The sequence below is a fragment of the Arvicola amphibius genome, chromosome 6, assembly GCF_903992535.2.
Source record: "Arvicola amphibius chromosome 6, mArvAmp1.2, whole genome shotgun sequence".
Lineage (NCBI taxonomy): Eukaryota > Metazoa > Chordata > Mammalia > Rodentia > Cricetidae > Arvicola > Arvicola amphibius.
In genome coordinates, this window is record NC_052052.2 from 39713086 (window position 1) to 39728706 (window position 15621).

A 15621-nucleotide genomic window follows, 5' to 3' on the forward strand; every position below is an offset into this window, starting at 1 on the left:
GGAACAAGTTCTGCAGCCCCTAGTTGAGGCAAGGAAAAGGTTTCTTCCCTGTTGTCCTTGGCCAATAGCAGGGAGTGCTAATCGGGATTGTGTCTGTGTTGTGGGTGAAGGAGGGACCAGGAGAGGAAAGAAAACATAGGTAAAGAAGGTAGAAATGAAGGCTTTTAAAAATTTAGTAGAGCGGGGCGTAGTGGCACACACCCGGAATCACAGTATTTGGAAGTGGGAGGCAAGGTCATCAGGACGGCAAGGCCAGTGTGAACTACACGAGGCCACTGGAAAAGAGGTTTGCTGAGAACCAGCAAGACAGCGGGGTTGAAATCCCATGGGCTCAGGAGCCTGGGGAAATAAATGACTTGTCTCTGATCCCTACTCAGTTGCCGTCTATACAAAGAAAATTCCGGTTAAATGGAGTAGTGTATTCCTCAACCCCAGAGGACCCCATCTGCCCGTCTCCTGTGTAGCACGCAACCTCCCCGAGAAGGGTCCTGGCTCCCGGGCATGGTGTTACCTCGGGCAGGCGAGGTCCTCAAGTGTCCACCTTGCCTCCTCAGCCCTGGCGTGGTGTTTGGGCGTGGGGGGCAGGTCTCTCCTCGAACTGGGTTCCCGCGCGCTCCCCTGCCTCCGCGCCCGCGCACCTGGCCACCGGGTCCCCGGGCGCCCCGTCTTCGCCGCGCATCCGCGCCTTTCGCAGTGCCTTTCTCTGCGCGCCTCTGCCTGAGCGCTTCCCTCCCTGCCTGCCTGCCTCTCCCTCCCCCGCCCTCCCCTGTCTTTTTCCCGGGATCCGCTGGGTCTCCCGCAGTCCCTCGCTGGCCTGCCTTCCGTCTGGGGGTCCAAGAAGGCGAGATGAGCGGCGCTTGCTCGAGCTACGTGAGCGCGGAGCAGGAGGTGGTGCGCGGCTTCAGCTGCCCGCTGCCGGGGGGCGAGGCGGCTGCCGTCTTCTGCTGTGGCTTCCGCGACCACAAATACTGCTGCGACGACCCGCACAGCTTCTTCCCCTACGAGCACAGCTACATGTGGTGGCTCAGGTACAGGCCCTGACCCTAATCTCACCCTGAACCCTTAACCCCTTTGCCCACCTGCGGGCTAGCCTCTTGCTAAGCCTCCACTTTCATCTAAGTTCCCATACCGCAAACCATCCTTTCTCCTCGTTGTCAGTGCTGATCCTACTCTCACTTTATCACTAACCCATGACACTCTTGAAGCCCCATCTCAACTCTTCCTTCATCCTGACCCCAACCATTATTTGAAACCGTGCCTGAACCTAACCAGCACCGCCCCGAAGCTCTCCCTCTGTCCCTACTCTGAGCTTCTTGCTGCCACCCCCCTACCCACGCAACCCAATCCCAAATCACAAGCCAACCCTTGCCCTAACAGCAAATGCTATCTCAGACATACAGAGGTATCCCAAACTCTACCCTTAGTCCTCCCACAGATGCCCACCCTTCTGGGGGCTGTCCCAGATGCCAGCCCCATCCCCATTCCCAGCTTTATGAAGTCCCTGTCCTAACTGTCACCTGCCCCAGCTTTCTCCTCAAGCCTGCCTGCAAACCCCCTCAACTGTTAACACACATACTGACTTCGGTAAGCTCTAGCCTAGACCCACATCCACACCACAGCCTCAAACCTTCATCCTCACCTGATGCCGCATGCCAACCCCATCTCAGCCCAGCCTCAGCTTGTTCCCCCCCTCACTCTCTCTACTGGACACATGTGTGCATCCTGGAGATGTACCCTGTGCTTGTACTAAAGCCCCCTACAAGTCCAGTGTGACACAGTGCTGCCGTAGCAGGGGCCAGTTCCAGCCATTTCAATACAGAGTACCGTCTGGGTGAACACACTTTAGTTTCTCTGGCTGTTCGGGGACAGGGTTGCTTGGGCCAACTCTGACAACTCTGAGAACTAAGCATGGAGCTGAGGATCAGTAGGTCTGAATCCCTCTGAGTCTCCAAAGGTTTCATCCACAAAGTAGAGCCTGGTCCCCAATCTGTTCTGGGAAAGAGGTAATCGAGAGTTTTCTGTCCCTAACAGTGTGTGAGCAGAAGACTGTGTGCTTTCTGGGTGGGAGAAGAGCATCGTTAGCGGCTGAACCGTCTGAGTCTTTCTGTGTCTTTTGCTACCCGTGGGGAAAATGACCCATCGCTGTCCTGATTTCTGATTAAGGCAGAGAGAGGCAAGGAACAGGAAAGAGATGAAAGCAACTTGATATACACCGATTACAACTACAAAGATAGCTTTTTCTAAGGGGTTCAATCTGTAATTCTAAAACATTTTCATACGACCAGATATTCGTATCCTGCACATTTGGCTGCTGTCTAAAAGCCCAAGGACTCACTAATAGCCTGTTCCTGTGTATTTATCCATCCACTGCAATCCTTGCTATAGTGTCTTTGTGCAAGGCAGTGGGGATAGAAAACCAATTATTTCGTGCAAAGGGACCTGCCATTCTTATTATGAGAATCAAACCCAGGGCCTTGGGCATATCATAGACAAGTACTCTAACACTGAGCATGTCACCAAGCCCCCCGTGGTTCTCAGCCTTCCTAATGTTGTGACCCTCTAATACAGTTCCTCGTGTTGTGGTGACCCCAATCATACAATTATTTTCATTGCTACTTCATAACTGTCATTTTGCTACTGTTATGAATTATATTGTAAATACGTGTTTTCTGATGGCCTTAGGTGACCCCTGTGGAAGGGTTATTTGTCCCCCAAAGGGGTCGAGACCCACGGGTTGAAAACTGCTGCGTTAGAGCAGCAGAACCTACACTATGTAAAACAGCACAGTATCCGTTGAAGTCTCACTGTGTTTAGCACTGCCCTAAGGACTGAAGGAAGATGATTGCCTTTGAGGTGCAGGAACCGTGTGGGGCTGTGATCTGTTCGGAACCTGGCTCAAACCTTGGCGCTAACCTCCCAGTTTGTGAACTGGAAAAGTCCAAGCACAGTGGTTCACACTTGTAAGCTCAGCACTTGCAAGACTTGAGGCAGAGAAAATATGGGTGGTGTTAGGGGTACGCAATGAATGCCAGACCAGCCTCAAGTCCCCAGGAGATCCTGTCTCAATAAGATAATATAAAATGTAGAGCAGTATGAATGCTTGCCTCACAGAAGACAGAGTGCAAGGAGGGAGTGAGGTGGTGTGTGTTGCACGCAAAGTCGCTCAGTGCACTGAGCAGGCACTCGGCAGGAAAGGGTTCCCTTTCGCATCTGTGTGGGATGCGAAGCTCAGAGTTTCAAAGTGAACCCCGACTTCTAGCACTATGATGGCAGAAATGGGCTTAGGGTGGGTTACACGTTCCCACGTATACACAACCCTAAGACATGGCTCCATTTTACAGATGGAGATACTTAAGAGGGGTTACATTGTTATTGAGAGTACCCCATTGAGAAGTGACAGAGCTGAGATGATCCCAAACCCAGACCAGTCCTGTGCCATGACTGTCTGAACCCTTTCTGGCTTCTGACAGACAGCTGTTGTCCTCAGCTCTCCCCAAGCAATACACGGACTGTTGTCGTCTAACTGCTGTGATGTACCCTCAGGATACAAAGAAGCACAGACCCCAAGCCCCCGACTGGTAACCCTTCCCTCTTCCACCACTCCCTGTCCACTCACATCTGGACCTCTCCTGTTGTCTGGGAAACCTTCTTCCAGTGGAATGCTTTAGTTCCTCAAGTTTAGTGGCTTAGACAGGTTTCAGTGGAGGGTTGGATAGGGAGCGTTTTAAGGTCAGATCCTGTGTCAATGTGACCCCGAAAAACAGCTGAAGGTTTCCAGTGTGTGAAGTGACTTCCTGGGTTCTTTCATTGGAGAGATGTGGTTTGGTGTGCCTGTGCACACAGTGCCTGAGGAGGCAGAAGGGGGCATCAGATCCCCTGAGACTGGAGTCACAGAAGGTTGTCAGCTGTCATGTGAGTGCTGGAGACGGAATGCTGGTCCTCCGAAAGAGCAGCCAGTACTCTTAACTGCTGACCCCACTTCCTGGGTTCTAACATATGGTTCATAAACATCAAGACAGCCGGGCGGTGGTGGCGCACGCCTTTAATCCCAGCACTCGGGAGGCAGAGGCAGGCGGATCTCTGTGAGTTCGAGACCAGCCTGGTCTACAAGAGCTAGTTCCAGGACAGGCTCCAAAGCCACAGAGAAATCCTGTCTCGAAAAACCAAAAAAAAAAATAAAAAAATAAAAAAATAAACATCAAGACAGTTGCTATGCATAGAGCTGAGGGTCCTCAGGATGATTCACGCGCTCTGAACTCTGAACCACGTGTTTCTGACAGAGCTCACCCAGTGACAGAGTCACTGCGGCATGGAGACCTTGTTTTGTTCCAAATTTCATTTTGCCTTTTTCATGAAATTTCATTCTTGCAGGCATAAAAAAAAATCTCCAGGTAAACACTGTATCCTTTGAGAGAGTTTGAGGGGAGAAAAAAGCCATCTTTAAAAGCTAATCATCTCAGAAAGAAGACATCCTGTAGAGAAGCGGCTGGTATAACCGTGCCATCTGGCCCAGTTACCAAAACCTCCTTCCAGCTTCTCTCTGCCAGAGTGTGACAGAAGGCAAGCAGCTGAAGGGCAGAGCTGGTGACCAGGTAGTGCAAACTCCATCTCACAGCACGCTTGTGGCCACCTGGTGAGATAGCAACATTCACAAATGAAGATCAGAAAAGCAAAGCCGTGTTTTCCCTGATGCGTGGCAGAGTCGGGATTCAAACCTTGAAAAGAACTTGATCTTGGAGCCTGTTAGGGCATTCTCAGGAGTCACAGTGGGTTTTCATCCTTCAGAGTCAGTGTAGTGAAGCCTCCTGAGTCCAGAGGCCTCTAGTTTGGCTTCTGTGCAGAGTAGGGTGCTGACTTCATCGAAAGGCAGCTTGGTCTGTCCTGTGTGTATCTCTTCTCAGGAGGAACTCACCCCATTCTGGGGACAGTGCCTCCCCCCACTAGACATCCGGTTTGACTTCATCCGGTTCTGAAACCAGGTTTCCCTCTCAGAGCCTGTTCCCGTCTCTGTACCCTGAGTCCCCAGAAAGAACACCAAGGACAGTGCATTTCAGAGACAGCATTTGCTCCCTAACTCACCTCCAGTTAGGGACACATCCTCCAGCCTTCTTTTCCATTCCACAGAAGTTCTCTTGAAAGTTCCAGAGGCCACTTCCCCATCCTGGTGCTCATAGACGCCACTCATAAGCATCTGCACACGGATCCACCAACCGGCAGCCCCGTGAACAATAAGTGTATCTCAAATGAGAAAATTACTGGATGTTCTTTTAATGCATGTGTGCATATATGTGTGTATGTGTCTGTGTGTATGTGTCTGTGTGTGTGCACGCGCGTGCGCGGTTGGTTGTACATGCACACTTTCATGTGTGGGGGCCAGCAGTCAACCTTAGGTGTGATTCTCAGGTACACCGTCCACCTCCTTTGAGGAAAGTTCTCTCCTTAGCCTTGGGCTCACCAGCTGAGCTAGACTGGCTGGTCGGCAGGCCCCAGGGACCCTCCTGTCTCCATCTGTGCAGTGCTTGGATTACAAGTGCACACCACCATATGGGTCTGGGCACTGCGCTTGGGTCCTCATACTTGCAAGTCGAGCAAGCCCTTCACCAAGTGAGCTACATCCCAGCCCGAAATAATCATTTCAGCATCAACAAGAGCTAAGCACCGTGTAACCAGTGCGGGAAATAGGAAAGAAGACAGAAGAAAAGAACACAAAGGAAGGGAGCTGGGAGTGTGTTGGTTTGTGCAAATAGACAAATAGATTTTGCTGCTTGTTTGGTTTGGTTTTTAGACAAAAATTTCTGTGTGGCCCTGGTTATTGTAGAACTCACTATGGCCAGGCTGGCCTTGAACTCACAGAGATCCACCTGCCTTGGCCTCCCAAGTGCTGAGATTAAAGGCGTGCGCCATTACACTCAGCTAAGTAGTCTTTTATGGAAAGTGATTCCAGAAAACACTGATAGAGGGTGGGAAAATGAGACAGAGAGAAAACACCAAGGATAGATTATGTTACCAACAGTGGTAACCAGCACTTAGTGTCTGCCAGTCAGCATTCAATGTATATACCTCAGAGTTACGCCCCCAGAGGACACAGGAGCTGGGGATATACACACTACTGTGGTTGGGGGTAGGTCAAGGGAGGGAAGCATTAATTATCCCATACTCCTGACTTGTTCAATGAGCAAAATTTTGTCCTGGGTCTAAGAAAGTCCTCGGGCAAAGAGCTACAGATGCTGGCAACATCTGTAGCCAGATGTAGAAACTGTATGAATATCCCACCATGATTGGACCCAAGGGAATATGGCTGGATATCTACAGCCTGCATTATACTCAAAGACAGAGCTTGATGGTAGTTTGTTGTATTTCCCTCCAGCCATGTGTTTACGTCTATATTTTAGCTAAGTTTGGGCTAAGCTTTGTGTCTGGTATTGTCTTGCTATTTCCACTTTACATCATCTTGCAAGAATATATTTGTATGTGTGCGTGGGTTAGTGTGTGCACCTATAATTGGCTGGAGAGCACAGCCAGGCAGAAGACCCCCACTGGTATTCCTCAGATATAGCCAGAAAGTTGAAGCTGATTCCTAGCATTCAGGCTTCCGCCTTCCCAGGCCCCAGCACTCTCTCCCCCTGTCGTCCTCTCTCCCCAGCGTGGGCGCTCTCGTGGGCCTCTCCACAGCAGCTGTGGTCCTTCTGGCCTTCATCGTCACTGCATGTGTGCTCTGCTACCTGTTCATCAGCTCAAAGCCCCACACGAAGCTGGACCCGGGCTTAAACTTAGCGACAACAGGTAAGAGAGAAGCTATCTGGTGTCCTTGTAACGGGCAGGCTCAAAGCTTTCTTTGCGGAGGAGGGAGAATTAGAAATGAGATCTAGAGAGCCAGGTATGGGAGAGTGTCCTTTTAATCCCAGCACTTAGGAGATGGAAGCAGGCAGATCTCTGAGACTGAGCCAGCCTGCCCTGCAGAGGGAGACCTGTCTCAAAGGGGGGAATGAAAGTGAAAGAAAGGAAAAGGAGACATGAGATCGAGACCATTCACCTCCCGAGTGTTCTGCAACATTCACGCTTCTCAGGAGGTCTGGGACCTGACCCTTTCAGACCTCATGTGCTGAGTCCTCATCAGGGTCCTGAACACCCTCAGCCTCCATCCCCACGCGGAGAGTATACACGGTGGATTTTCTAAGATAGTGTTTTCATTCTAGCCTTAGGGGATGCATTCTCCCAAACAAAACAGAGCTAGTAAGACAAACTTGCTGTTTCTCAAAAATCAACATTTCATCACAAAGCGAATACAGGACTTTATTTCTCATAGTCTGCTGTCCTGATGACCCATTCCTCCCTGAGCCCAGGCCATTGAGAAGCCCGAATGGAACCAAAAAAAGATGTGTTGCCTTTTCTTAAGCCCACACTGCACACTTTATTTATTTATTTATTTATTTATTTATTTATTTATTTATTTTTGGTTTTTTGAGACAGGGTTTCTCTGTGGCTTTCAAGCCTGTCCTGGAACTAGCTCTGTAGACCAGGCTGGTCTCGAACTCACAGAGATCCGCCTGCCTCTGCCTCCCGAGTGCTGGACTGCACACTTTATAACCTCTGGCAAGGAACTGTGAACGATCCAAGCCCATGTTAGCTAAAAAGTTCTCCGTTGAGTGGACAGCAGCCAAGGTGGGCGTCGTCTCCATGTCACAGTGGAGATGAGGGCTGGAGACTCACTCGAGGAGTCCCGGCTGACAAATGAAATGAGGTCCAGCCCGGGCTTCTTCTCTCAGAGACACGCTCTTCTGCCCGCCACACATGGGCTAAGCAAGCGTGTAAGTACAACCCTGCCTGATACCGACTGTATCAGCTTTAACCAGCATTGAGTCAGCGAAGATAATGATGTGAGACAGAGGAGGGAAGGCAGGGTGAGTAGGCGGTGGAGAAAGGTGTGGGCAGGGCTGACCGAGACCTGTGCAGTAGCAGGGTCACTGGTGGGGGTGCCACAAGGACTAGGGCCAGCAAGGTAGGGGAGGAACTTGAGCAGCAGAGGCAAAGCATCAGGGAGGTAGAAGGGCAGGTGGGTAATTCCTCAGTCTCAGAGAAAGATGGAGAACTCTGAATGTTGTCATTTGTAAGAGATTAATTTTCTTTAAAAAAAAAAATTCTTTAAGAAGGCAACAAGCGACAGCCCTAAACCCTGCTAGGATTCTGAAGATTGTTGAAAATGGAAAGGATCATCTGTCTCCTTGTGGAGTCAGGAATAGGAAAAAAACCTGAGCTGAAGAATGAATTGATTAATTTGCCTAAATCAAATACAAATGATGTAAGATATCATATATAAAGTTAAAAAACATGATGGACTTCAAAGATTGTGTATGTGTGTGTGTGTGTGTGTGTGTGTGTGTGTGTTTGTGTGTATCAAACATCTATCTTCATAGTAATCCGATTCTCAGGTTGTATATTTTTGAACTTGCTTACTTGCTAAAATGTATTTGTAACCTCAAAATCAATACTTGAGACACTTATGAGGTTATGTACAGAGCGGCAAAAAATCGAGGTGCACGTGTCCCGGGTAATGTCATTCAAGGCTACAGTCTGTAAGTTTGTGTCCCCTTTGTGTCTGTCTAGAGACACTTTGTTCCATGTTTGTGATGTTCACTGATAGTTGCTCTGTTGAAACGCCTCTGGATACCATTCCGAAGCGCTGTCTAGTGCCCCTCAGCATAAGAACACTGTGTGCTTCGTGAAGAACACAGAATGTCTGACATAAGGACTTGAGTGCAATGTTAATAAATCAAAAATATATAATAAATCATGGGAATGGACAGATGACTCAGCAGTTAAGAGTACTACTGGCTGCTCTTCCAGAGGACCTGGGTTAGATTTCCCAGCACCCAGATGGCAGCTCACAACTGTTTATAACTTCAGTTCCAGGGGATTCATACCCTCTTCTGGTCTCCCAGAACACCAAGTGTACCCATAGTACATAGACCTATATTCAGGCAAAACAACCATACACATAAGAACAAAATAAACATTTTTAAAAGAAATGTATATTAAATCAGGTGTCTTTAATCAACAGCACCTAAAAGTTAAGTATTGATTGACAAAAATGTCATGACCAAAGGCACACAGAAACCTCATCTTATATTCTCCCTAGAAGACAAAGCCCAGGCTGGCCTGTAACTCGTAGACCAAGGATGACCTTGAACTCCTGATCTCCTTCTTAGTATTTGCTAACTCAGCATTTGTGGGAACTTTATAATACACAACTACGTAACTACTGTGAATAAGTGGGACTCACTGCACATAAAATAAGACAGGGCTGATTTCCAGAATACAGAAACACATCTTTAACAAATGAGAAAAGTATAATCATAATAAAAGCCCAAGCCTGGTGTAGTGGCACATGCCTGTCATACCAGCCTTTTGGGAGGTAGAGGTAGGAAGATTGCTGGGTGGTGGTGGTGGTGCACACCTTTAATCCCAGCACTCCAAGCAGAAGCAGGAGGATCTCTGAGTTAAAGGCCAGCCTGGTCTACAGAACAAGTTCCAGGACAGCCAGAGCTACACAGAGAAACCCTGTCTTGAAAAACAAAAACCAAAAACAAGCAAAAAAAAGAAACAGGAGGACCAGTAGTTCACTGTTGCCCTTGGTTATATATCAAGTTTGAGGTCAGCCTGGAATTATGAGACTATCTCAAGCAAACAAACAAACAAAACAGCCATAACACAACAAAATTCACAATGCACATGAATAGATTAATAGTCAGGAGAATGCAATTTAAGAATGATAGACCTTTTGGACTGCTGAGATGGTTCAGTGGGTAAAGCCACTGGCTGGGCAAGCCTGCTGATTTCAATCCCTGGAACCTGTGTAAGGTAAGAGAGAACTGACTCCACAGAGGTGTTCACACACACACACACACACACACCACACCACACAAACACACACACAGTTTTAAAGAAAACAATGATAAACTAAAAAGAAAAGAGAACACTCACAGTTGCAGCACGATTAATATCTTTCAGTCTAAGGATTTCTTAGAGGTGAGACGGTAAGAGTTCTCCAGCGGCTGGCTGCTTTGCTTTGCTGATATTCAGGTTGAACCCCAATCTCTGTCTCTGAGTTTTTATTAGTCGCGCTACACACAGCTCACAAGCTCCTTTAATGCCAGGGGATCTGATAGCTTCTGAGGGTAATGCACACACGTTGTGCACCTATACATGTACAAGCAAACTACCACGCACATAAAATAAAAAGAAATAAACCACTGACAGAAGTTCAGAGATGGGTCATACTAATAGTGAGAAAACTGGAGGGGAAATGGAAAATATAACATGATGCCGGCAGGAATGTAAATTGATTCAACTACTTCGTGGAATGATCTTCTTATGCTAGAAACATGTGTGCCCTGGAACCCAGCAGTTCGGTCTGATTGATGGTCCATCCTTGTGAGATAACTCCTTTAGGTGAAGACGGTACAATAGATATCAGGACAGCCTGTCACAGAGGAAGCCAGCTAAAATTTTATCAGTGCAAGGAGCTAAGTGAACTGATGTGCTGGGGTAGTGAGGTTTATACAGGAGTTACAGGGCCGAACCCTCTCTGAATAGACTATCTAGTTTCTTCTGCATGCTCACCATCAGTTTTTGTTGCACGGGTGAGGAAACAGTTTCAAAATTATCTAGTGATTGAGTGACTGGCCAGCTCCATCTCTCCCTCCCTTTACCCATGTTCTGAGAAAGGGAAACCCCTCTTGTGTGCCAGATACCACTCTGAAGCTGCTCATGTACCCTCTCACCTAGTCTTCCCCACTGCCCCAGTGAGATGACTGTCATTCACATACAGCAGGGACAGCCAGGTCTCAGAGATGCTAGATGAAATGCCCAAGGGCTCCCAGCTTGCAAGCTGTGGTCCTGGGATTCCAACACGCCTCTCTGCCTCTCAAGCCCTGTCCTCTTATTGTGTCAAGCCCAGGATGTGGCTCTTCAGGGTCTTTCTATCCCCCACCCCCTGCTCCCATCCCAGCCTTTCTGGCTTAGAGATCATATAGGTTGTCCTTGACAGTTGAGATAGAGACCACCTTCCTGCTTCTCCGTGTTCAGCAACCAGCCGGGTTATTTAGTCACCAAGGTTTAGGACAGCACAAACTCTTTCTTTTTGTTTCTTTCTCAATTTTCAAAGATGGAAAATGCATCCGTTGACCTTTCACTAAATGATTGCTTTCGCCTCTACCATCTGAACAAATGGAGCTCTAGTCCCTGGGTCTCCACTGTGTTGCCCCCCCCCCTTTCCTCTATACCCACAGCACTGAGCCAACATATGTACGTGTGTTTGTACACACACACACACACATACTGTTTTTACCAGATCTTCTTCCCTTTATAAACTCCGGCTTCCATTTGCTTTGGTGTCTTCCTCTTTGATAAGACAGGAGAGATCATGGCTCCCATTTTACAGGAGAAAAAAAAGCAAGACTTAGCAGGGAAAGTGACCAAATCCCACAGAGAGTGAGCGTGTGTGTTTGGGATGCCAGGCAGATCTCCCAGGCTTTCAAGTGCAGTCGCTGTACTGTGTGTGTGCATGTGTCTGTGTGTGTATGTCTGTGTGTATGTCTGTGTGTGTGCATGTGTCTGTGTATTTCTGTGTGTGTATGTCTGTGTGTCTGTGTGTGTATGTCTGTGTGTCTGTGTGTGTATGTCTCTGTGTGTGTCTGTGTGTGTGTCTGTGTGTCTATGTGTGTGTATGTCTGTATATGTTTATGTGTGTCTGTATATCTGTGTGCGTGTGTATGTCTGTGTGCTTGTGTGTGTGTGTGTATGTCTGTGAGTATGAATATGTGTGTGTCTGTGTGTATGTGTATGTGTGTGTGTATGTATGTGTTTATCTCTCTGAATGATGGGGCAAAAGTGGTGTGGCAGGTGCCTTACCAAGTGGTTATGAAAGAGCCACTTCTGACAGTTTCTTTCCCATGCCTAAGATTCTGCCACCACCCCATCGCATCCTATCTCCCAAACCTGACCTGCAATAGAGACAGAAACTTTCCTCTTTCCCTCCCTCCCTTCCTCTTCTCAGTCCTCCCTGGGCTGGGGATCTAATGCAAGCCCTCACACATGCTAAGCACACACAACTTCCTTAGTGGATTCTCTGGGAGGAACAGCTGGATCAGAATGGTGACTGAGGTCCTGCTCTTGTGTTCTGCCCAGTTCTGGGACTTCAAACACATCACAGCTCCACCTCTCTGCAGGTAGCTGCTACCCATTCTGTCTGGAGACCAGACAAGGGCAGTGAGGATGGAGATGATGTCCCACCCCAAGCCCATTCAAGGAACCCAGAAAAATCAGAAGAAGGAAAAAAAAATCAACTTTTGATTTCACTTTCCTCTGGAAAGAGTTCATCAATCAGCCATTCTTGTCCAGAACCCCCAGGGAACCCGAAAACCAGTTCTGATGTTCCTGTCACACAGAAGGACGCTGGAACCCCGAGAAGAGCGGTCATGCACTCCAGTCCCCAGGCTAGCTCACGGTCAGACCTTTGCCTTTCAGGCCGCAGGCAGTTCTCTACGACAGCTGCCTCACACTTCAGGCGGCTTCCACCGCCACCGCACTCCCATCCACCCCCACCCCTTGGAGGGCTCAGTCACCCCAGATCCCACTGCATTTTGATGACACACATGTAGGGTGACATCTGTGAATCACATTATTAGTCACAGGTATCAGTGATTAGCCGTGACTCATCTCTGAGCAGGAAAGAACCTTTCGAACCCCGACTAGACTGGTCACCACGGGCACAAACTGAGGCCTTCAGGGACTAGGGTCTGATGATGGAGGTCTTTGGAGACAGGTGGGCAGGTACTCTGGATCTAATATTGGTTTTCTGTTCTCATGGCACAGCTCTTTTGTTTTTGTTTATTTATTTGTTTGCTTGCTTGCTTTTTAAATCAAGACAGGTTTCTCTGTATAGTCCTGGCTGTCCTGGAACTCCCTCTTTAGACCAGGCTGGTCTAGAACTCACAGAGATCCGCCTGCCTCTGCCTTCCAAGTGCTGGGATTAAAGGCGTGCGCCACCACCACCTGTCTTGCTTTTATTTCTTTTTATTGTTTATTTATTTGTTTTGGTTGTGAGTCTAGCCTTTAATGAGTGAGCCATCCCTCAGCCCTGTTTGTTTTTTAAGTGAGACAGGGTTTCTCTGTGTAGCCCTCAAATGCACAGACATCAACCTGCCTCTGCTTGCTGAGTACTGGAATTAAAGACATGCACCACCACGCCCAGCTTATTTATTTGGTTTTTAAAATTATCTTTCGGTTATGTTTATATGGGTGTGTCTGTATGTGAGTTTGTGCTTGTAGATGTACTGTCTATGGCTTCCAGAAGGGGAAGTGGGATTCCCCGGAGCTGGAGTCATAGACCCTTGTCTGTCAGCTGTCCAATGTGGATGCTGGGAACTTAACTCTGTCCCCTGGAACAGAAGCAAGTTCTCGTAACTGCTGAACCATTTCTCCAGTTCCTTGTTTTGGTTTTTTGGATCATTTAGAGATCTTTTTATTATTATTCTTAATACCTATTAAGCCATGAATTCATAGGGAACAGGCTCCGGAAGCTTTGGTTTCACTGCTGCTGACTCACAGAGATGCAGAATGGGCTGGTTCTTCAGTTGAATCCAGAAATCTTTCTCTTGCATCTCCTTTTTTCTGGCCGTTTCCTTTCACCGTTCAGAATGCTTTCTTGGCCCTGGCCCTGCTTCATGAGCTCAACAGCGGCATCCTGGGTGACACCGCAGACTCTTCCTGTTGGCCTGGTGAAGTCTGTGGGGCACGCCTTTTTTGAATGGTACCTATTTCCTTGATGTCAACAATGTCCCTTTCTTGCAGATTCACAAACACAGAGCCGAAGGACAACCCCAGGCTTTCTAAAACGGGTAGAGGACACGTATCTTCTAAAACAGGCAGGGGACACGTATCTTCTAAAACGGGCAGGGGACACGTATCTTCTAAAACGGGTAGAGGACACGTATCAGGTGCCTCTTCTCTCTCCCTTTGTGTTTGTCATTTTGGCAGGTTACTGGCAGGTGGTGGCTCCAGCCCAGACTCGAATGTTAAACAAATCGAATCTGTAACCCTTTGGAAAAAATTAGAGATAATGTTTACACGGTACCTAGTCAGTCTGAAATACGTGGCATTATCAATTAGGCGTGTGCCTCTTTCATTTGTGCTGAGGATCGGACCTACAGCCCTATGTGTGTTAAACTTGTGTTCTACCACTGAGCTATACCCCCAGCTCTAAGTAGCTTTCATTTTAATTAACTATTATTTTCCTTTTACATGTGTGGTGGCGTATATGCACGTGTGGTGGTGTATATACACGTGTAGTGGTGCGTGGCAGCCTGTGTGTGACTCGGTTTCCATCTGGAGTCAATTTTGACTTAAAGAAGTCATTTGTGTTCAAGCTTGCCTGCTCTGCCTGCATCCTTGAGGACTATGAGAAAGTTCTGATTAAGCCCAGGGGAAAGAGCATTTTGCCCATGAGAAAAGAGCACACTATCTAGCAGAAAGAATACTTCAGATGCCAAACCTCAGGGACATTGAGATAGAAATTGCCACTGCTCACTCAAGGACAGGAATGCAATTGTGGTTAGATGCTGACTGACTGTCTGTGCTGTGCTTTGTTCTGCCTTTGTGTATTATAAGTTATAAAATAAACTCTGAGCTGTTTGGCAGTTTTGACATGACCAAACTGACCTCCCAATTCTATCCTGTGTCTTCTGTCTCTCTTTCTTTCATCTGACATTCCCTTGACTTTAATGACCCTCATTCCAGGTACTCTAGCTGACTTTGTAGTAGCGGGCTCCTACAGCCCCTACAGTGGTGTATATGCACTGTGTGGGGGTGTATATGCACATGCTCTTTCTCCCCTGGAAATGGCGTCCCTTACTAAGGAGAAACATAGGCGCAATGCGGTCTAGTGTTAAATATTTGCTGTATGAATGGTTCGTTAAAGACGGTGAACACAGTGAAGTGCTCGGGTCATCAGCAGAGAAGTTGGCCAGGGGTGTAACACTGCTGGGTAAGGGGCTACCTCAGATTGCTGTTTTTCAGGCTCCAAGGAGATGTCACGTGACCATCAGGGGTTGAGCACAGCAACCACCATGGAGGTGCCAGGAGCAAACTCTCCCAGGCAGGGTTACTCCTTGAACTCACGACTGGAAAGCAACGAAAGGCTGCCCGTGGGCCCCAGATGTCCCCTCCAGCACCATTTCATGGCCCCAGTGACTGCTAGCAACATTCCAGGCAGCCCTGAAGAGGCCTCTGTCCCCACCCCTGACCCATGTGGATTAGTTCCTTAAACATCCAATAAATGTCCTATATCACCCCTTCTGAGTCTTTTTATTTTTTAAAGGTGAGGGTGGGAATGGCTAAAGAGACATTGGAGTCTAGAGATTTATTTATTTATTTATTTATTTATTTGTTGGTTTTTTCGAGACAGGGTTTCTCTGTAGCTTTGGGGCCTGTCCTAGAACTAGCTCTTGTAGACCAGGCTGGCCTTCAACTCCCAGAGATCCGCCTGCCTCTGCCTCCTGAGTGCTGGGATTAAAGGTGTGTGCCACCACCGTCCGGCTGGGAGTCTAGAAGATTAAATGAGAG

The 15621-nt window shown here is 48.0% G+C and overlaps 1 protein-coding gene across 1 annotated transcript; it reads left to right on the forward strand.

The window, feature by feature from the left end:
* Positions 1-846: 846 nt before the first annotated feature.
* Positions 847-15323, forward strand: Shisal2a (shisa like 2A). The gene is made up of 3 exons (XM_038332440.1): positions 847-1028; positions 6644-6783; positions 15076-15323. The coding sequence occupies exons 1-3, from the start codon at positions 847-849 to the stop codon at positions 15321-15323; spliced, it is 570 nt and encodes a 189-aa protein (XP_038188368.1).
* The last annotated feature ends 298 nt before the right edge of the window (positions 15324-15621 follow it).